Consider the following 22,737-nt stretch of genomic DNA (forward strand, 5'->3'; position numbering starts at 1 on the left):
CTTGGAATCTGAGACTTGGAATCTAACGCTCATATGAAATTTTGCCACTAAAGAGACTTTGGGCCTGTCCTTAGTCTTTTGGAGCCTCTATTTGCTCATCTATAGAATGGGAATAATATTAATAATAATAGTACCTACCTCATAGGCTGATGGTGTTATATGGTGTCATGCATGTGTCTGGCAAAGGATTAGTGCTAAATACATATTAGTTACAACATTATTATCACTATTTCGACACTTCAAACTGCTTCCTTGTAAACAAACTTGTTGACTGTAAAGTGTCTACTGCACATGGACACAGCAAATATTTGAATACACGGGCAAAAACAATCATTTGATTCTTATCCTAGATTACCTTCTGAATCATTTTTCCAGCTGCAATCAGGTCATCAACTTAATGATCAACAAGCATTATTCTGCCGTCACGCTCCCCCCTCCCCTAACTCCCCCCTGTACCAGCTGACCCAGCAGAGCCAGGCACCAGCGGGAGAGGGCAGCCAACACTGGGCAGCAAACGGGAAAAACAGTGTCTGCTTCTAGTTGGGACTTGCTGGAATTTGGACAGGTTCACCCCTTATTTGCCACGCTTACAAGTCAGCTGGAGAAATACCAGATATGTGGCACGGCAGAGGGTTTGTAAACTAGAAAGAGAAGGGCTGCCAAGTGTGGGCCAGCCAGGGGACCGGCAGAGCTGCAGTTCCATGGGCGAGAGGAGGTCAACTGCTCATTTCTCTGGAGAATAAGTGACAGAGACACAGGCGAATGGGCCAATGGAGGTTAAGCACAGAGGGAATGTCCTTAATAAACTCCCCAATGGGAAGCAGTTTTGCTTTTCCTGGCCCTTAGGGTGCTAGACCAGCCACTAGCTGGGAAAACAAGTGCTGGTGCCAGAGCCTTCTGTGGGTTCCAATGCTGCTTTTTCAGAGACAGGTACTTGAATCCTCCCTGCTTTCGGCTCAGGGGTTGTTCTACATCTACTCCATGAGTTTTGGGTATGTCTCCGTGGGGTCAGGTGATAGTGATTCACAGGTCACTGGGCCAGAAAGTACCTACCTTGCTAGGTCATTTTTTTCTTTCCTGGTAGCTAGATATTCTCAGCCACAGGTTACTTCCCCTCTCAATTTATTTGAGCTATTTTAAGAAAGTTTCTGGGAAGGGGAGGCCATTGTGAAATAAGAAAGCTGGTAAGGGGACAGGTGTCTGCTTTCTGCCTCTTGGGGACATGCATGGGGCTACGCTCCAAAAGCTTGCCCCTCACACGTGGGCCTGCTGCTTCCCCGGGACCCTCCCTATCTCTTCCTTCTGCCCTGGCAATCCTGTTCTTTCTCAGCTAGCCAGCCCACTGGGGAGCAATCAGATAAACGTATGGCTGAGAAAACCGCATAGTACCTGAGAAACCGAAATAACATGCAACCATATTGGAAGACTCTGAAATATCTCAGTGTCAGAGACCTTCAGAGAGATATGTGAGCACTGACTGCCTTTGCCCTGCTCACAGTGAAGGAGCCACCCCACCCCCTCCTGAGAAAAGGTGAATTTTATGTGCAGGTGGCCATGATTTGTACCACGTGACCTGATGCCCTGGCTATTGCTGATTGGATAAGGACAGGCAATCATGCCAAGGAAGATTTAGAGGCCCTCTCAGCCCGATAAACTGGGCTGGGGCTAGAGCTTTGTTTAATAGGGATGATGATGACCACCTGGACTAATTGCATTTTTTTCTCTCTGGAGGTCCACTTGAGACCTATTTAGGGGAAGTTAGCAAGAACCAGAAGTGGAAAGATAAGCAGGGAAGCATAGGGGGACAAGCCGGGAAGCATAGGGGGACTCAGGAGCTGACAATGGACAGGGCTCAGTGGACTCCTGCTGCTCACAGGTGAGGGGATGGGAGGGCTTTGAGCCCTCATCAATCCTCTGGTTTCTACCCCGGGAAGACAGTATCAGGACGCCCAGCCCAGGCCCTGGACGTCTGTCTCCTGCATTTCCATATGGACTCTCAGAAGAAGTCTCCTTTATGAGACCACCTCAGTGCATCCCTTATTCACCACCTGCAAGAGCTAATAAAAAACTCACGTGGCCTGGCTTAGACATGAGGAGTTGAGGCGAGGGGCCCATGGTCGTGCCCCAGGTTATAGAATCAGAACTCAAATCTGGGAAGGAATCCAGGCTCCTTACCTGGAAAGCTTGCTCTTAGAGGGTGAGGTTTGAGGACTGGAATGTTGGGGAGAGTGGAGTGTTGGGGTGTGCGTGAGGGGGGTTGGTTTCCAGTTAAGAGTGAAGAGCAGGAGAGGAGATGCTAGGTTCGGCGGTTCAGACCTTGTGTCACATTGTTACAATTAGAAAGCAGTTTGTAAACAGTTTCTAAATTGCCTGTGAGCCATGCCCTCTCAGTGGCTGCTCCTCAGGAGGTCTCTGGGAGCAGACGCAGCCTTCCTGCTGCTCTTGTCCACCTCGCTGACTTCACCAACCTTCCCTTGGCCGTGCCCACAGGGAAGGTGCTTTAGGAATCAGCAGAAATCTTCTCCCAGATGCAGACCGACTTGCCTGCCCTGTGTTCTCAAGACAACTCCAGGCCGGTTTGGGACTAATGTCTAAACTCCGTGGAGACCTTCTTGCCCTCACTTTTAATAGGAAGAGACCTCACAGGAGCTCTCTTTATCCGATGAGAAACGCTGGCAGGAAAGGTCAGATTTGAAGAGGCTGTGGACCTAGGGAAAGAACTCTCAGGGCCAAACTTTGTTCTGGATGGAATAATTCTTTTTTTTTTTTTTTTCTTTTTTGGCCATGCTGCATGGCTTGCAGCATCTTAGCTCCACAACCATGAATTGAACCCACATTCTCAGCAAGGAAAATATGGAGTCCTAACCACTGGACAATCAGGGAATTCCCAAGGATGGACTAATTCTTAAAACAAGGCTTTGCAGCTCATACTTTGTCTCCTCACAGGCCCATGGATACAGTACGGATTGCAGTTGTGGGGGCTGGTGTGATGGGGCTTTCTACTGCTGTGTGCATTTCCAAAATGGTGCCAGGATGCTCCATTACAGTCATTTCAGACAAATTCACTCCTGAGACCACGAGTGATGTGGCAGCTGGCATGCTTATTCCTCCTACTTATCCAGGTGAGAGAGGGATTTTTGCTCCCCTGTCAGATATGATAGATGTGAGATAGAATGGTGTTGATGTTGGTGGACTGCCGTTGACAAAGACAGCTGGACGTTTGTGTAAGTGTAACGTGTGCCTTTGACATCTTGTTGGTTCATCTGTTAGGAAAGATTCAGTTATGTTGCAGGACAGAAAGAACCTCCAAATCTTAGCAGCTTAAAAAGCAAAGGTTTATTTTTCGTTCATACTATATGTGGATTGAATATCAGCAAGGGTTCTGTTCAGCACTCAGGGGCCTAAGCTGATAAAGCAGCCACAGTCTTGAAGGTGATCAATGCCTGTAGCTGGGTGGGTGAGAGCTCTGGGGCTCCTGCCTTAGCAATTAGAGGCTCTGACCAGGAAGCAACATTCATCACTTATGATGACAGCTCATTGGTCAATGCTAGTCACATGCTCCCACTCTTCAGAAGGAAGCCAGGAAGTGCAATTCTATAAGGCTTCTAGAAGGCAGACAAACAGAAGTATTTGGTGAACAGCACTAATGGCTACCACAGTTGGTAACTCTAAATCTTTCCACTGATAACAGTAATGACCAAGTCAGAAAATACTTGTAATGGGACTAACATTATCCTCACTTCTAAGCCAGTATAAAAAAAAAAATTGGTCAATATGTATTCAGGACTAAAAATGCATTAATTTTTAAAAACATGTCCATGCATCTTTTCCATTTTGTATTCTTCATAAGAAATGGGAGGAGGAGGAAACAGAATTTAATAGGAAACAAAATCACTTTGCAACTAATGAAGTTTATACCCACTGTCTCCATTTCCTCATTTCCACTCTCTTTTCTCCCCTTTAATTTTTGTTTTTGTTTTTGCAAAAAGATTGTACAAGCACATAGTCTAAGTAGTCAAATGGTTATAAGTTATTACCACCACCACCCCCCAACTGCCCCAGCAATCTGGACTATGAATTGCTGTGTTCATTTAATCCAGAAACTTGTGTCTCCAGTTCAAGGTACAGTCTCTGAGTTACCCTGCTGACTCCTCCCTCCTGCTGTCTCTGCCTCTCTTTCTGGAATTGCTGTTATGCTGGGCCTCCTGGTTGGATCCTCCCATACTCTTAGCTTTTTTCTCTTCCTATTTCTCTTCCTCTTTTTATTTACTTTCTGGGAGATTTTTCTCAGTTTTTTATTTTCCCTTGCTGTTGGATTTATTATTTCTCCTATAGCATTTTAATATTCTAAAGCTCTTTTTTAGTCTCTAAATTTCCCTGTGTTCTAACATACTATTTATGTTGTACAGTTGCCAACTTATCTTTCTGAAGACACTAGTCATGGTTTTAAAAGTTTCTTCTCCCTGCACAGTTCCTGTTGTCTTCAAGTTGTGTTTTTTATTTGATGTGCTCATTTTTCATGTTACAGGTTTTCCTTGGCTTTGTGGTTATCTTTACCTGTCTGTTGACATTTAGGAGCAGGGTCTGGACAGGAGTTTCTGAGCCTTGTATAGTGCTTGTTATCTTGAGGCTCATTGCACTGGGATGGGGGAGCTGTTTGGTTGGGGAACCTCTGATGTCATTGTATTAGTCTTTCTTCTTGTGTAGGTCATGTTCCCCAGAGAAGAGGCTTTCTGTCCCCTGGCTGGGGTGGGTGAAGGCCTGGCTGGCAGCATTCTAGAAGGAGGAGGAGAAGCGGTCTGGGGTCTTAGCATCCAGTTTGCATGTGTTCCCTTAACACTCTTGTTTTCACTATGGTATCCTGACCTTTGACTGTGCTTAGGGTTTCCTACCCCCAAGACCCCCCTGTTTCACCTAACAGAAAATAAACCCACCTTCTGCCAGGGTAGGAAGGGCTGTGGCCCCAGCACGGCCATCCAGGAGCTTGGCTTTGTCAGCAGCAGGCGCTGGTGTACCTCCTAGGAGCTGCCTTTCAGGAAACAAGCCCAGGAGCCTGGTTTGTGTACAGAATGCTAGTTCACTCTGGACATCTTTCTTGTGACCAGAGTCCTGGTGTCCATTTTCCAGGCATTTCCTTGCTGCGTCAGGCCCAGGTGAGTGATGCAAAGGCTGCCCAATAATCATGGAATCACCTTCAAAGAAGGAGGCTCACCTGGGAGTTCATCCAGTCCATGGAGGCCCAGCTTACCCTTTGACTGGGTGGTCAGGGCCCCTGGATCAGAATCTTTCTCTCTAGTGCTGCTGATAGACTTAGGTTTTCTCCCTGAGCTTCTTTTGGATCAGCCCCAGTGATGTCAATACCGTATGGGGACCATCCTGTTCCATAGGGTTTTTATAAAGATTAAATGGGTTAATACTTGCAAAGCATTTAGAACAGTGCTGGGTCATAGTAAGTGTTATGTTGACATTTTCTTTTTTTAAATTAATTTATTTTAATTGGAGGCTAGCTACTTTATAATATTGTGGTGGTTTTTGCTATACATTGACATGAATCAGTCATGGGGGCACATGTGTCCCCCCATCTTGAACCCACCTTCCTCTTCCATCCACCCTCCTCCCTCCCTGCTCCCCACCCCATCCCTCTGGGTTGTCCCAGAGCACCGGCTTTGAGTGCCTGCTTCAGGCACTGAGCTTGCACTGGTCATCTATTTTACATATGGTGATATGTGTTTCAATGCTGTTCTCTCAAATCATCCCACTCTCGCCTTCTCCCACAGAGTCCAAAAGTCTGTTCTTTACATCTATGTCTCTTTTGCTGTCTTGCATATAGGGTCATTACCATCTTTCTAAATTCCATACATACGCATTAATATACTGTATTGGTGATTTTCTTTCTGACTTACTTCACTCTGTATAATAGGCTCCAGTTTCATTCACCTCATTAGAACTGATTCAAATGCATTCTTTTTAATAGCTGAGTAATATTCCATTGTGTATATGTACCACAACTTTCTTATCCATTCATCTGCTGATGGACATCTAGGTTGCTTCCATGTCCTGGCTATTGTAAACAGTGCTGCAATGAACATTGGGGTACACGTGTCTCTCAATTCTGGTTTCCTCGGTGTGTATGCCCAGCAGTGGGATTCCTGGGTCATATGGCAGTTCTATTTCCAGTGTTTTAAGGAATCTCCATGCTGTTCTCCATAGTGGCTGTACTAGTTTGTATTCCCACCAACAGTGTAAGAGGGTTCCCTTTTCTCCACACCCTCTCCAGCATTTATTGTTTGTAGACTTTTTGATGGCAGCCATTCTGTACATCGACATTTTCTACTGTTACTACCGATAGTCTGGCTATGGTTTTCTTTTACCAGCACTTAACATGAATTAGGTCACCAGATTTGCTTTACTCACCATTGAACTGGAATTGTCTGTTATTTTGAGATGACTTTTGCAGTGTGTGAGTAGCAGTCACTATTTTGTGTCTTCCAGTTTGGAGTGGGAAAGGAGGGTACATTTCAATATATCCTCAGGCACTGGCTTAGATTGTTGGGGTGTAATCCATATGAGGTCTAATTCAGTTCTTTGTGGTTTATTTTTTTATTTCCTCCTTATTTCTGAACCAGTTGATCCAGTCTGCAGTTTTGAGAATGCGTTCACATGGGCACTTGTTTAAAGACAATAGCAGATATCCATTAGTAAAGAAACATTTCCTGGCTCCTGAACAAGAGAATTGCTTTAAAGTCTACTAAGGAAATGCCCCCATTCACTTGGAAGCAAGATGCCTCCAGGGGCTTTTCAGCTCTACTTTCAGTGAGCTCTAGGACTTCTCTCCAAGCAAAGCTGACCCAGGATCCTCTGCTCTGCTGTCCCTGTCTGCTCTGTGGCTCCCCGACATTTTAGTCCCTCAGGATTATTGTTCCTCAGTCCCTGTCCTGCCCCTGGACTCTCTTTCATGACCCTCCCTCAGGGCTCAGATGGCCAAATACTCCATCCATAGATTTGTCTACGCTTCTGGGTCAGGCTTGCTCTCTGTGACTACACTGGGCACTATTATTTTGAGGCTTGAACCCTGATCCTGATTTCCTCCCTGGCAGGCCTGGAACCCTTCTGGAAGCTGTGTCCAGGTCCAATCCCTGTGCAGTGGCAAGGATGCCTGGGGGGTAGGGGACACTGGTTCGCAGGACTGTGACAGAGAGGAGGTTCCTGGCGTGGCCCCTGCACACCCTTGGTGACCCCAGGAATGCTGCTCCAAGCTGGTCTGTGATTCCATGGAGGGGGATGGAAGTAATGGCAGCCTTGGATGGGGCTGTAGGGAGCTCAGTTTCACAATGCAGGCCTCCTTTCCTTGTATCAGGGGGATGAGCAACCTGAGTTTCCCACTCATATGCCTTCTGTTCTTCGACCTGGTTGACCTGGGCTCCAAAGATCTCCCCTTGTCTCCTGCTGTGTTTTCAGCTTCCAGGAAAGAGGCCCTAGGTTATTTCTCTCATCATCTCAACTGTGTAGCCAGCTGCTTGCCTCAGTCAGATCAGCTAACGTGGCTCAGGTTGGTTATGGACATTTCTAGGGCCTCTGGAATACGCTGAGTGCCAAAGACCACTTTGCAGGTGGCCTGTGTATTAGACTTTTCCCTCATTGGTTGATTTCCCCTCTGTTGATTAGTTATTATATGAACTGACTCTGGTAGAGCATGTCAACATTCAAAACTCCGGTCATCGTTCACCACGATGTGGTACTTTATCTAAATGTTGCTCCCTGCCTTTTTAGTTTTTGCCAGTTTGTAGGAAGAAGCTTCTCTGAAGCACAGTCATTGTCATAATTTCCCTTTTTGTTCTGCTTTGCTTTTCTCCACCATCACAGACACACCCATTCAGAAGCAGAAGCAGTGGTTCAAAGAGACCTTTGATCACCTGTTTGCAATAGTCAGTTCTGCAGAAGCTGAAGATGCTGGTGTTATTCTGGTGTCTGGGTAAGAGAGGAAATCAGAAATTATTTTGGAATTTAGAATGATCTTAACATACTTTAGAGTATAACAGAAAATATTACTGAGTACCTGCTGTGAGCATGGGGTAAATGTCTGAGACATAGAGGTAGACTTAGGGTCTAGACTTAGGTAGGCAACATGGGTCTGGATCTGGTTTTGGAGTTCAGGAGAGAGAAGAGGGCTGGAGATGTAGCCTTCTGAATGTTTGGCCTGTAGATGAAAAGAGGGAAGGGGTGATCTAGTACAGGAGAGTGTGCAGAATGAGACAGAAAGAAAGCCTGGTATTGAGACCTGCAGCAAACAATCTTTCCATCTTCCACAGGACCTGTGTTGAATGAATCACTTAGAGATATAAATTCCAGTACCTCAATGACCACACCATTAGCAACCATGTACAGCACTCAAATGATTTTCCTTGCTATTTTAGAGCATCCATGCTTCACAACGTTTATTCCTATTGATGTAAAGAACCCAATACTTACAAATCCAAAGATGTGCCTAGCAGCTATTGGTAGTATTATAGGCTTCTTATTAACAGCTGATGCCATTCCAGCCTCATCAGCTCCAAGCATGACTTAACGATACAGGGTATGACCCAGCAATCCCACTGCTGGACATTCACACCGAGAAAACCAGAACTGAAAGAGACACGTGTGGCCCAATGTTCATGGCAGCACTGTTTACGATAGCTAGGACATGGAAGCAACCTAGATGTCCATCAGCAGATGAATGGATAAGAAAGCTGTGGTACATATACACAATGGAGTATTACTCAGCCATTAAAAAGAATGCATTTGAGTCAGTTCTAATGAGGTGGATGAAACTGGAGTCTATTATACAGAGTGAAGTAAGTCAGAAAGAAAAACACCAATACAGTATATTAATGCGTGTATATGGAATTTAGAAAGATGGTAAGGATGACCCTACACATGAGACAATAAAAGAAATACATATATAAAGAACAGACTTTTGGACTCTGTGGGAGAAGGCGAGGGTGGGATGATTTGAGAGAATAGCATTGAAACATGTATATTATCATATGTGAAATAGATGACCAGTCCAAGTTCAATGCACGAAACTGGGCACTCAAAACCAATGCACTGGGACAACCCAGAGGGATGGGATGGGGAGGGAGGTGGAAGGGGGCTCGGGATGGGGGATGCATGTAACCTGTGGATGATTCATGTCAGTGAATGGCAAAAACCACCACAATACTGTAAAGTAATTAGCCTCCAATTAAAAAAAAAAAGGATCCAGGGCTTCACCTGACAAATCCTGGCCTTTCTTATCAAGGACTCAATGTGATCATCTACAGTTTCACTCATAATTCGCACCCCTGTCTCCTGCACTCCCCTCATTGCTTATTCTAACTTATATATTTTGTTTGAAATGGAGGCCAACATTTAAACTTTTGATGATTTGTTTGTGGTTTATGTAAAGCATTATGCAAAACAGAAAAATCTTTCCCCCCAGGTGCATCATCATAAAGAAAGAAAGAAAAGCTGGGCAAGAGCTTTTTAGAAAAAGAGAGTTAAATTCAATCTTTAAAAGACACACAGCTTTTTAAATGTCTTATTCCAATGCCTGCCCTCCCCCTACCCTGAACATTTTAAATTTAGCTACTGAATTATATGAAGCTAAGTGAACAGAAAAATAGACTTTTTTTCCTCTGTACAGGCATAAGAAATGTGTTTGTAAAATGCTTTAGAGAATGTTACATGGGTTTTACTAGAAATCTCACAAAACTTCAGGAAATTTTTCCACTTAATGTGTTTGAGTTGGCAGATATTTCGGAGTATTCCTACTGAAGAAGTGCCATACTGGGCTGACGTGGTGCTAGGATTTCGAAAGATGACAAATGATGAGCTGAAGAAATTCCCCCAACATGTGTTTGGTCATGCTTTTACGACACTCAAATGTGAAGGCCCTACCTACCTCCCGTGGTTGCAGAAAAGGTTGGTTGAAGTGCACTTTACTGCTTCCTTTGTCTGTCCTACCCACAAATACCTCATACCTTCTCGTAACATAGAGACTGAAAATTCTCTGTTGTGCCTCAGAGCTTCTGTGCACTGTGCCTTGGTGTGTGTTAACGGCTGCGGCTGCTGCTAAGTCACTTCAGTCGTGTCCGACTCTGTGCGACCCCATAGACAGCAGCCCATCAGGCTCCCCCGTCCCTGGGATTCTCCAGGCAAGAACACTGGAGTGGGTTGCCATTTCCTTTTCCAATGCATGAAAGTGAAAAGTGAAAGTGAAGTCGCTCAGTTGTGTCCAACTCTTAGCGACCCCATGGACTGCAGCCTACCAGGCTCCTGTGTCCATGGGATTTTCCAGGCAAGAGTAGGGCTTAGTAAATAGTCTGTGAGACACTGCGTCACAAGGAGTGAGTCACACCCAAGTTAGTAACACGTCCATCTCCTGCTTCCCTGTGCACCTTGATGCAGAGGTTGGTCTCTGTCTCCCCACCACTAAGACCCCCTTGCTGAAACAGAACCTTAGTTTCCTCATCTATAAAGTGAGATATTTGGAGAATAGGCTTCCAGCTATAAAATGATAGGATTTCCTCTAGTTCTTTAGAGAATCTTAGGTTTATTATACATTATTTTAGAATTTTTTCTCATTAATGAAAAAGAAAATAACACCATTATTTTATTTTGTTATTAACAAGGACTTTAAAACTGAGGGCTTATCTAAATTAGGTAATGTCTTCCTTACCAAGTTCAGCCCAAATTCCAAGAACTTGTATTTTGGCTTGGTTTTCAGGACTTCCTGTTCCAGTTGGTTAGGAAACACATGAAGGGTATCATTATTTAAGACACATTAATAAATCTCTCTTGTTTCATTGGAAAATGCAAGCATGTTGAGGGTTGTGAAACTTTGGCCCTTTCAGTGCCTGAATCTGTATATTTGGTAGATGCATAGGAATAAAGCAAATTATTATATAAAAGTTGGAAAAGTGACTTGAGGTAAGCAGTGGCAACAATGACTTAGTCCTAGATGTAGGATATATGATAATTAAATGGAATAATTAATTCCACAACTCTTTGTTGAGCTTCTGTGTATACCTAGCACTGTACTAGAAGGTAGTCAATTCTACTGAGGGTGATGGCGTATGTGTGTGTATGTATATTGATATACATGTTAATTAACAATTACAGTAACATGTATGCTGAGCGTTAAATACAAATTTATGAGGGTGGATTGGGAGCACAGAGGAGGGAACCTAAGTCTGTTAGGCACATGTTGGGAACATCATGATATGTTTTTGTAGTTTTGTAAGTGCTCGCCTCACTTTTACCTCTTAGCAATTTATATGGGACTTTCTTTTCTTTTTTTTTTTTAAGTTCCAGTTTCATAAAGCCTACACTTTTGTGCCTTGTTTGCTGGCCCATAAATTCCTGTTTATATGTGAAATTCAAACCACTGTGTATCAGCTGATAAATGAATATTTGAGCCCTCATGTGATGGAGTTACTCATCAGCCAACATTCCAGTTTTCAGGGCATCACCATCTTTTCTGAGTGGCAAGATTATATAGTGTTGCACTTTTGTCTTTATAAGAATGCCTAGAAAAAGAGCTTTGGAAGTGCCAATGCTATTGATACCTAGTTAAGGTATCATTTATCTTATCTTAATAAAATTAAGGGGAAATTATTAGGCAAGCCAGAAGTTACAGAGCTTTACTGTCAATATATGCATATTTATTTTGGGCCACCCTCAACTAGTTTCACATGAGAACGTATATTACCCGAACAATTTGTTCTGCCTGCTTCTAAAGTATCACCTCCTAGAAAACTGACCCCTTATTTCCATTATAGCCTTATTTTCAGTACTAACTGTGGGATCTGAAGGCCTGGGAAAAATCCTGATATCCTCTCATTAGTTGGAAGCCTGCTGTCAGCATTTTGCTTTACTTAAAATAAAAGTGGTACTTTGTGCCAGTGGGAGCCACCTCCTGACTGCAACACCATCGGGCCTGGTCACCAGCCAGCTGGGGTTCGTGCCTTGGAGCACGCTTCTTCTTGTCTGGTTTTAGGTGACAGAGTCAAGGAGAAGAGGCCCAAGGGGCTGCTCTTGCCTCTGAGAGTCCTGGGGAGGCCTTTTAAGGTCTATTTGTTTGATACACACCTCGACCATGACAGTGGATGGGAATGTGAGTGCCTCGGGCAGACAGTACACACTATCGGCTGCAGGGAAGCCACGAGGAGACCCTTGTCCTTGCTGTCCACCCCCCACCACCACCACTTTGACCCCTCTAGGCCTGTAATACCTCAGGCTTTCATATACCCCTCCACCGCAGTGAGGGGGCATGTAGGGGCCTCCTCTCTGTAAGATTAGCTGTCCCCGCTTCCCTCAGGCCCTGGCATCTGACCAGAAGGCCAGTGTAGAGGAGGAGGGTCATACCCGAGGAAGACTTTGTAGGGCTGGGACTCCTCTAAGCCCAAGGCAAGCCTCTCAGATCAAGGACCTCAGGCCAAGAGGGAGCCTGGGCCGTGTTGTGGTAAGGGCGTGGGATCCTGGGGCTCACTCTGTAGGCTGCCACCCACTCTCCACCATGGGGGTGACCCAGCTGGGGAGCCACATAATCCCTGCTTGTTCCTCATGCCCAGGGTCTGTTCTGTTGCCTCCTACACCCCTGCCACACAATGCAAGTGTTCAGCCTAAAGCATTCTGACTCAAAAATGGGCATTTCACTCAGCAAGCCACACAACAATGCCTTCAATCTAAGCTCTATCCTTCTGAAACAATATTAATTTCTAGGAAAGAAAAAAATTGTTCTTAACAACAAGTTAGATCTGTAGTGTTTTTCAAAGAACAGAAGAAATCCTCTCCTCAAAAAAAAAAAAAAAAAAAAAGCATACCCAGTAATACCCAGAACAAACAGATGAACAAACCCCCCTGAAGGTTAATCAGCCATGCAGATCATGTTCTATATCGTTGGCCAGTGGAGTCATATTCTGCTGCTTTGTACTTGCCCTTCCAGGAAATGAATCATAGAGGCAGTACGTCAACTGAACCTGTCTCTTCTCCAGGCATCCTACCTAAATAAATCATCCCAGCTGGAGCAGGATGGTCCTGTCTTGGGCGGCATTCAGAAAGTGGGTGCCCCATTTCAGTGCTGGGGGCCCTGTGATTCTGGTGCATTGCCTCCTTTCCAGGGGGCCCAGCACTGAGCCCAGCACTACACTGAGCTGCTTCCGTCTCTCTCCTCTGTGGAGTCTTCTCTGTTATTTTCCAGTCTCGCGTCTCCTACAGCCTCTGTTCTTCTGCTTGGCCTGACTGACAGCAGAGCTGACACCACTCCCTCGGCAGATGGACAGAAACGTGGATTGTATGTCAGGCAGGAGACAGGTCGTCTCTGCCTTACAAATGTCCAACTTGCAAAGGTCCCTTCCTGTGCACAGTGGACTCTTGCTTCCCCACATGCAACATACCCTGTGCCTGCTAGAGCAGTCTTCCTTTTCCAGGGCCCTAGAGAATTCCTCCTTAGCCCAGCATTGGCTGCTGGCCCCTAGCCAGACAAGCCATGGGCAAAAATTGGCCTCAGATACAGGTCTAATGTGAGCATGTTTCATCCTGCCCCCCCTAGGCTTTCTTCCTGGTTATGCAAAGATGAAGTGGAAGGGCACTGGCCAGGAAAGTGCAAAATGATGTTTATTTTTTCTGACGATGGCAACAAGGTTAGTAGGGAAGAGATGTGGGGCAATGGCCTTGGGGGCTTCCCCTGGGCCTCCAGTCGCTGCCCTAAGACGGTTGCAGGAGGAAAACCCCACCTGCTGGACTGACTAGGGGTGCCCAGCTGCTCCCCTCTGGACCACTCTGCCCACAGAAACAGGTCTCCTCCATAAAGGGACCAGAAGCTGCTCTGTGCCTGAACAGGGCTTAGCTCAATTAAAACAGACAAGTTCGTGGCATGGACAAGGCAGAGAAGGATCTTCTGAGAAGCGGGAGATAGAATTTATTTCCCACTTATCACAGTTTATTTTATTAGAATATGCATTGTAACAGAATCAGTGAGCAGTAGGGATGGTCATCGGATGAGGTTAAAACTTTCAGGTTAAAATTAGAGTGTATATGGAGAGAGAGTTATATGCTATATATTTAATTGCTTTGTAAACCTAAAATGCATTTAAAAAATTCTGACTGTGATAAGTTATTTTAAATATATTTATAATACATTAAATATATTATTTTATAAATAATATATTTCTGACACCAGAATATATATATCATATCATATATATAATGTATAATATATATTATAAATATATAATGTATATTATATATATTAAATATAACATGTATATTATATATTATAAATATATATATAATAAATATATATATATGAGAGATTTACTATAAGGAATTGGTTCACACAGTTATGGAGGCTGAAAGTCCTGAGATCTACAGGGTGAGTTGGCAAGCTGGGGGCCTAGGAGAGCCAACGCTGTATGGTTCCAGTCTGAAGGCTGGCAAACACTGGACCCAGGAAAAGCCAGCGTTTTAGCCTGAGTCTGAAGACAGGAAAAAGCTGACATCCCAGTCTGAACGCAGTCCAGCAGAAGGAAGGTCAGCCTTTTTGTTCTGTTTAAGCCTTCAACTGGTGGGTTGAAACCCACGTGAAGGAGGGCAATCTACTCTACTCAGTCTAACATGTCAATGTTAATTTTATCCAAAATATAGTCAAAGAAATACACAAAAGAATGTTTGGCTAAGTATCTGGGTACCTCCATGGTGCAGGCAAGCCAAAACATAGAATTAGTCATCATATACCCAAACTAGGATTTCATACTGTCTTCAGGATTACCCAACATTCATGTCAAGTTCAGTAGGTATTGGGTGCTGAGCTGGGTCATAGGTGTAGTGAGATGCGTGAGACATTGTCTCTCCTCTTGAGAAATGTTTAGTTTATTGGTGTGAGTCTCCTATATCTCGTGAAACATGTGCGTGCTCAGTCGCTCAGTCGTGTCTGACTCTTTGTGAGCCTATGCACTGTAGCCCACCAGGCTCTTCTGTCCATGGGATTCTCCAGGCAAGAATACTAGTGCCGGTTGCCTTTTCCTTCTCTAGGGGAATCTTCCCAACCCAGGGGTTGAACCTGAGTCTCTGTGTTTCCTGCATCAGCAGGCAAAGCTGATTCTTTACCAGCTGAGCCACCAGGGAAAGCCCCTGTGAAGCACTGTCATGCCCATTATTTCATCTGAACTTTACAACCATCTCTGAAGCAATCAAGGGAGGTGTCACCCCTAAAACCCAGATAAGGAAACTGAGGGTCAGAGAAGTGAGATGAGTTGACCAAGACCTCAAAGCTAAGCTAATGTGAGGCAACTGGGACCTAAATCCCCTGGTTTCTGATTCTACATCACCTCTCATGTGGAACTTCCTTCATTCTGCCAAGTACTTACACTTCTGTCTCCCAACTCCTTTGTCACTCTTGAGGAAGGGTACTTTGCCTCTAAGCAGTACCTTGCACACAGGCATTCAGCCTGCATCTGCTGTACAGAGCTGCTGACAGTCTTCCTCTCATATTAAGTCTTATATATTCTACAAGTGACCTATGAATAAGATTGTTATTGTTTCATAGGTACATAGTTTCAGTTTTGTAAGATGAAAAAAGTTCTGGAGTTGGATGATGCTAGTGGTTGCACAACAACGTGAAAGTATTAAACTTAACACCATTGAACTGTACACTTCAAAATGGTCAAAATGGTGAATTTTGTGTTACGTGTATTTTACTACTGTTGAAAAAGATCACAGAACCTAGATAAATTATTTCTTTTCATTATTGATGACTTGGTCCGAAAAATCATTACCACCCACAGCTGTTACTTAGTCCATCAGCTGCAAATATTTTGTGTTCCTCTCATGCTGGCATCCCTGCAGGAGATGTAAGTGGGGGACGGTGCACGTGAGCCTAACCATTTTGTTAGAGAGATAAGGGTATCACAAAGGAACATGCAAGAGTTAACAATATGAGACAAAAATGTTGGAGGCAGTAAATCTAAGAGCTAAATAAGTGGCATAAACCAAAAGTGCTTGGGTTTTTTTAAAAATACATCAGGTTAGCCTGATATTTATTTAGCATCTAGAATAATATAGGGCTTCCCAGGTGGTGCAGTGGTAAGAACCTGCCTGCCAATGCAAGAAACACAGGTTGGATCCCTGGGTCAGGAAGATCCCTTAGAGTAGGAAACGGCAACCTACTCCTGTATTCCTGCCTGAAAAATTCCTTGGACAGAAGAGCCTGGCGGGCTACAGTCCATGGGGTCTCAGAGTAGAACATGGCTGAGTACACACGAGCGTGAGAATGATATAGGAACTCCATTGAACGTAAAAAGGATGAAGCATCTATTTGCTTTGAGTTTCTGAAATAGGTTTTTATTTAGGTTCAGCTTTAGGAATCTCTGGTTTGCAAGGATGTGAGACATTCAGAATATCACCTGCTCGGGCCCTGGAAGTGCTGGAGGTATTTGCTCATTGGATGGTCACCTCAGTTTTGTTTCTGAATTCCTGTCTGTCACTTCTGTAAGGGGTTGAGCGGGGCGCTGGTAAGGCTCGTCTCATGGTCTCTTGTTCTCCTTAGGGTAAAAGGAAGTGGGGGCCTGATACTCACCCGACGAATAGAAGACCTGTGGGAGCTTCACCCATCCTTTGACATCGTGGTCAACTGTTCAGGCCTTGGAAGCAGGCAGCTTGCAGGAGACTCAAAGATTTTCCCAGTGAGGGGCCAAGTACTCAAAGTGCAGGCTCCCTGGGTAAAGCACTTTATCCGAGATAGCAGTGGGCTGACATATATTTACCCTGGTGTATCCAATGTAACCCTGGGTGGCACTAGGCAAAAAGGAGACTGGAATTTGTCCCCAGATGCAGAAATTAGCAAAGAGATTCTTTCCCGATGCTGTGCCCTCGAGCCCTCTCTCCGTGGAGCCTATGACCTAAGAGAGAAAGTGGGTTTGAGGCCCTCTAGGCCAGGCGTACGGCTGGAGAAAGAGCTATTAGCTCAGGGCAGCCGGAGGCTGCCTGTGGTCCATCACTATGGCCACGGAAGTGGGGGCATCGCCATGCACTGGGGCACTGCTCTGGAGGCCACCAGGCTGGTGAACGAGTGTGTCCAAGTCCTTAGGACTCCTCCCAAATCAAAGCTGTAGGTGACCCGAAATGATGGCAAATGGCCCCAGAATCTATTAATCAAAGTGTAACTTAAGAACCAGAAGAGATTCAAGTAACTTTTCTGTTAAATGAGAGTTTAATTGGACACGATTTTGTTTTCAAAATTAGAATTGATGCAATAGGTATCAGTAGACTTAAACTACTACTGATCTAACTTAGTACTAGTTAGTACTAGCTATGACATAGGGCGTTAAGCTCTATTTTTGTTTTTTAAAAAAATACTTGCTATAAAGATTTCTTTTAAATCTCAAGTCCAAGGATCTAAGCTAATTCACATGGATGCAAGAATTTTGATATATTTTTTTGGCTTATAAATCTACAGGAGGAGATAATGTATGGAAAACACGGAACTCACTATCAGTTGCAGAGCTGCCGTGATGCTCATAGGTTGTAGTCAAGTGAACACTATAATCCTTTAAAATTACATGGCGATATACAATTCAGGCTCATTCCATTTAGTGGAAGATAAAGGACGATTCCTGCTAGTATTGGTGGCAACCTCTACTTCCCCTCAGCTGGCAGATGGTAGAGATAGTGATGATGTGTTGCTTACAGGTGTGACATCAACTCAATTGCTGTCTGGGGTCAGCCACCTAAGGGGTGTACTTTCTATTACTACAGATAACTGAGAGGTGGCTCACTAGGTGGTTGACTTTGCCTAAGCATTTTTGAAGATTGAATTTCATGTGCAGCCAAAGAGCTAATTTGCTAATTAAGATGGAACAATCACTCTGAATGAAATATAACCAAAGAGTTTTCTGCAAGTTGTTAAAAAGTACTGGGAAGGAGTGGGAGTATGTTTCATGACACAGTGATTTTGGAATTACTGAATTAATAAATCTAATCTGAATTCTTGGCTTGGTCTTTAATCCGTTCATGTGTGTTGGGAATACTCATGAGGCTTTTTGCCTGAGTGAATGGTAAAGGAGATGCTATTCATTAAGGTAAGGAAGCTTAGGAGAAATAGATGAAATTTTTTTTTTTTAGTGAGAATAGTCTGTTTTATTTATTTTTTTTAACATTGGAGAATCTCAAAGTTTGACTATATCTAATTTAAATATAGGGCCTAAATAGTTGTAATAAGATGTATTGTGTATGGTGTTTATGCTATAGTTATTGTTGAAAAGGTGTATGAAAAATGTATACATGAGGATCAAAAAATATATGTAATTCTATTTTTAATTTTGGGGGTATATTTCTCATGTTTAGTAACAATAAGTTCTATTTTAGACATCTTGGGGGGAGTGTGGGGTTGGCAAACAGAATGGGAAAGAACCCCCAGCACAGCTCCATTCTTGTTGTTTTGTTCATTGAACTTTTGTATGTAATTTTGTATGGGAAAAAACAAAAAACAAAAACCAAAAACCAAAAAAACCCTGTGCTGGAAGAGACAAAGATGGAGACAGAGAGCATGCCGCCGTGCTCTTGATCACCCTTGCAGTAATGAAATTCCCAAGTTAAATCAAGGGTGGATTCTTTTCTATGTATTTCCATCAGGGGGCGGTGTTGTATCAAGTTCAGATATACTGGTACATTTGAAAATTTAGAAATGGTTAGAAATAAAAATTGGATATGGAGGTGTGTGGAGTATGTGGGTGATTCTTCTGAGGTTTTACAGTTTATATGCTCAAACTTCAATTTTTAAAAAATGTTGTTTAGAGTATTTGAGAAATGTACGAGCTCAGATAGACTGAAAATACACACACACACACCCCCATCCATACCCACAGGCGCTCACTACGCATGATCTGTGAGAAATAATATGTTATGATAAAATGGCGTTTTGAAGAGGGCATTTAACAACCTTTTAGTGGTTAAAAATGAAAATGATGGGACTTCCCTGGTGGTGCAGTGACTAAGACTCCGTGCTCCCAATAGAGGGGGCTCAGGTCCGATCCCTGGTCAGGGAACTAGATCCTACATGCTGCAACTAGGAGTTCCCCAGCCACAGCCAAGACCCAATGCAGCCAAATAAATAAATAGAAATATTTTTCAAAAACGAAAATGCTTGGAACAGGTGGATTTTGGTCATTTTTACAGCAGTCTTAAGTGTACTCAGCTGTTCCTTATGCCCACTGTTCAGATCCTGCAGCATTTTCATTTCCTGTAGGTAGGTTCATACTCTATGGCTATTGCCTATTTGCAACAGTCTAAGCAATTACTCTAATTTAACTCTTCATTTTATATTCCTAAAGCCTAACATTATAAGACTGAAAAATTAGAGGCTTCTGGAGAAAGTGATCATGGCTACATGCCGATATCATTTTTACTAACTGTTAAATATGCGATTCTTCTCTTAAATGTTTGTTTATTTTGATCAGTTGCTGGGTTGCATGTTATAGTCACCTGGGAAATTTTGAAAAACTAATGATTCAAGCCCTTCTCTAATAAATTAGCATCGTTGGGGTTGGGTGGGGCCCTGGCATCAGGATTTATTCGTAACCCACAGAGTTCTATCCAGTAGCTGGGACAGAAGGTTATGAACACTGCTTCATTCCTCTCCTCACTGCGCTCTGTCACTACTGTAACCACTCTTCTCTCCTTTCTTCCTCTGCACCTTGGGGCACTGAGCTAAGAGTGATGTGCTCACGTAAGCAGGTATGTCCCGAGTCACTCCTGGGCAAGGTAGCAGCAATTATCTGTTTCTCAAAGTGGCTCTCTAGAAATTCTGGGAACCATCTTGTTCGCTGTAGCTCAGCTGCTCAGAGACAGCCACCTCGCTTAATGAGAGACTAAGCATACAGATGAACAATGGCCAGACTATATATAAAGGAACTCTGATCCATGGCCTGCAGCAGCTGGCCCGGGAAGCCACCCACTTCTTTATAATCACCAGCAAGGGAGCCAGTCTGCTACAGGTCAGATTTGTAAGATGCTAAATTGCTGTCTCTAGTAATGATCCAGAAAGCTTAACAATCATTTCTGGAATAGTTGGCCCCAAATGGTCAGTACTTGGTTAATAACTGACAGTTTCCCTAAAATTTTGTCCTGTTTCCAGCTTAGGACCAACCAGAGAAAGCTGAATACACCCCTATCCAATCACACAGGATGCCCCCCTTTTTTGGAGAAAGGCATATGTTTAAAACCTTTTAATTATGTATCGGAGAATAGCCAATTAACAATGTTGTGATAATTTCAGGTGAACAGGGAAGGGATTCAGCCATACATATACATATATCCATTCTCTCCCAAACTCCCCTCCCATCCAGGCTGCCACTTAATATTGAGCAGCATTCCATGTCCTATACAGTAGGTCCTTGTTGGTTATCCATTTAAAATGTGGCAGTGTGTACATGTCTATTCCAAACTCCCTAACTAGCCCTCCTCTGTATTCTTCCCCCCAGCAATCATAAGTTCTTCTCTAAGCTTGTGAGTCTCTTTCTGTTCTGTAAGTTCATTTGTATCATTTCTTTTTAGATCCCACAGGTAAGGGATGTCATATGATATTTCTCCTCTGACTTACTTCACTCAGTATGACAATCTCTAGATTCATCTATGTTGCTATAAATGGCATTATTTCATTCTTTCTAATGCTTTTGTTTTTTTCATTGCTGCGCAGGCTTTTCTCTAGCTGCAGTGAAAAGGAGCACCACAACTCTGTAGTTATGGGGCGCACGCTTCTCACTGTGGTGGCTTCTCTTGTGTAGTATGGGCTCTAGGCAGCTGTTGCAATGCCTGGGCTCAGTAGTTGCGGTTTCAGGGCTCTACAGCACAGGCTCAGTAGTTGTGGTGCCTGGGGTTATTTGCCCTGTGGAATGTCAGATCTTCCTCGATCAGAGATCAAACCCATTTCTCCTGCATTGGCAGGCAGATTCTTTACCACTGAGTCACCGGGCTGGACCTGAGGATGTTTCACTTCTTAATAGCCTGCCAACAGCTTCCCCATGCCTGGAACCTCCATTCAGGGCATACCTGAAGTCTTCTCTTTAGTGACAAGCCTTTTGTCACTAAAAGACTCTCCCACACTTCTGCCTTCCTTGGAGAGACAGTGACTGACTCCCTTGCTATAGCAAGCTCTAAATAAATAGTCATTGTTTTTCTCTTTTGGTTGGCCTTTTTTACTGTTTGTTTCCACAAAGATTTCCTGTTTTGTAAGCTGAAGTCTTAGATCACTATGCTAAGGCCAAGAATGGGCCCCCATTCTCTATTACAGTCCATTTAAAACTTTTTCTGAACATAGAGAACAACAGATTTCCCTCTCAAATCCCTTTCTTCAAGTGTCTGACATTTGTGGCTGAGCCAGGACCTGCTTTGCCTGTGACCCCGAGGGATACAGCAGCTTTGAGGGTACTAGCATGCACGTATGATGCTTCTTCAGCAGACAGAGGTTATGTACAGACTTTGAGGATTTTATTTGCTTTGGAAGAAAAGAAGTTAAACAGAAAGGCCATAGTCCAATAGGACATGGTTTACAGACGAAAGGCTATTTAAAAAAATGATATAGATTGTTCTTTTTATTGAATGTTAAAGTTTAAGTGTTAGTCACTCAGTCATGTTCAACTCTTTGGGACTGCAGGGACTGGGGCTCACCAGGCTCTTCTGTCCTTGGAATTCTCCAGGCAAGAATACTGGAATGGGTTGCCATTTTCTCCTCCAGGGGATCTTCCTGACCCAGGGATTGAACTCACGTTTCCTGCATTGCAAATAGATTGTTTACCATCCGAGCCACCAGGGAAAGTGAAAGTGAAGTCGCTCAGTTGTGTCCAACTCTTTGAGACCCCATGGACTGTAGCCTACCAGGCTCCTCCATCCACGGGATTTTCCAGGCAAGTGTACTCCAGTACTCTTGCCACTTCCTTCTTGAGCCACCAGGGAAGCCACAAAGAAACTCACCCTCTTGGCCTGGAGATGCCAGGGATTGAACCTGGGGCCTCATGCACTCTACCACTGAGCTACATCCCTGTTTATGCATTCAAACCAACTGATAGTCGAACCGTCTTTTTTCTCAATCCATTAAGAGCTTTTAGCCAAAAGGAAGAAAATGATGGTGGGACCTGTGTCCTCTGGGAGTTGTAGTTCTGGGAAACCTGTTTCAGGACTCTGAAACAGATAGTTGAAATGAATGTAGCAACACTTAGACTGTTTTTCTTGATTCCTCTCATCTTTCTTCTTGAGGATGTAAATGATGGAGGCACATTTGAAACCTATTTCCTCTAGGTATCATTCACTTACGAAAAGCCAGTGGAGATGTTTAAGTGGTCTCTTTCTTCATGAAAAATCTCTGCAGTTTGCCACCAGGCCTGGGGGCTTTATTATCCTAAGCAACTTTGCCGTCTACAACTCACTGCTCTAAGTAGCTAAAGGGAATGAGTTAGCCAGAGCTCTGAAAAAATGTAACCGGTGTTTCTTCAATATTAGCAGAACAATTGACTTCTGCCTGGGCAGGGCAACTGCAGACCTGGCTTGCAGTCATGTTACCCACAACTCCACCACTCAGAGCCTAAATTTCCCTTGAATTACAGTTTTTACTCTGATGGTGTCACAGCACAGACACCAATCTGATACCTGATTCTAAGATATCAGTCTACCCTAAAACTTCTCATGCATCCTAGTATTTCTCTCCCATCTAAAGCCAAGTGGTCT

The 22,737-nt window shown here is 43.8% G+C and overlaps 1 protein-coding gene across 7 annotated transcripts; it reads left to right on the forward strand.

Moving 5' to 3' along the window:
• Window positions 1-828: 828 nt before the first annotated feature.
• On the forward strand, window positions 829-18,011 carry DDO (D-aspartate oxidase). 7 transcript variants are annotated; one of them, XM_040238501.1, is made up of 6 exons: window positions 841-930; window positions 1,331-1,531; window positions 2,947-3,122; window positions 7,864-7,972; window positions 9,766-9,942; window positions 16,568-18,011. In XM_040238501.1, the coding sequence occupies exons 3-6, from the start codon at window positions 2,951-2,953 to the stop codon at window positions 17,130-17,132; spliced, it is 1,023 nt and encodes a 340-aa protein (XP_040094435.1). In that variant the 5' UTR covers window positions 841-930; window positions 1,331-1,531; window positions 2,947-2,950; the 3' UTR covers window positions 17,133-18,011. The 7 variants fall into 7 exon arrangements, with proteins under 7 accessions (XP_040094438.1, XP_040094436.1, XP_040094435.1 ...); XM_040238499.1 differs by lacking the exon at window positions 1,331-1,531 and adding an exon at window positions 1,733-1,876 and having other exon boundaries at window positions 875-932; XM_040238502.1 differs by lacking the exon at window positions 1,331-1,531 and having other exon boundaries at window positions 837-930.
• The last annotated feature ends 4,726 nt before the right edge of the window (window positions 18,012-22,737 follow it).

The sequence above is a fragment of the Oryx dammah genome, unplaced genomic scaffold, assembly GCF_014754425.2.
Source record: "Oryx dammah isolate SB20612 unplaced genomic scaffold, SCBI_Odam_1.1 HiC_scaffold_4, whole genome shotgun sequence".
Taxonomy (NCBI): domain Eukaryota; kingdom Metazoa; phylum Chordata; class Mammalia; order Artiodactyla; family Bovidae; genus Oryx; species Oryx dammah.

Excerpts from the sequence above, each read along its gene's own strand:
- DDO (XM_040238499.1), top strand. The coding sequence starts at position 910 with ATGCTGCTTTTTCAGAGACAGGT. Across the intron at positions 7,973-9,765 it reads GGTGTTATTCTGGTGTCTGG|TTGGCAGATATTTCGGAGTA; the intron begins GTAAGAGAGGAA and ends AATGTGTTTGAG. Across the intron at positions 9,943-16,567 it reads CTCCCGTGGTTGCAGAAAAG|GGTAAAAGGAAGTGGGGGCC; the intron begins GTTGGTTGAAGT and ends TGTTCTCCTTAG.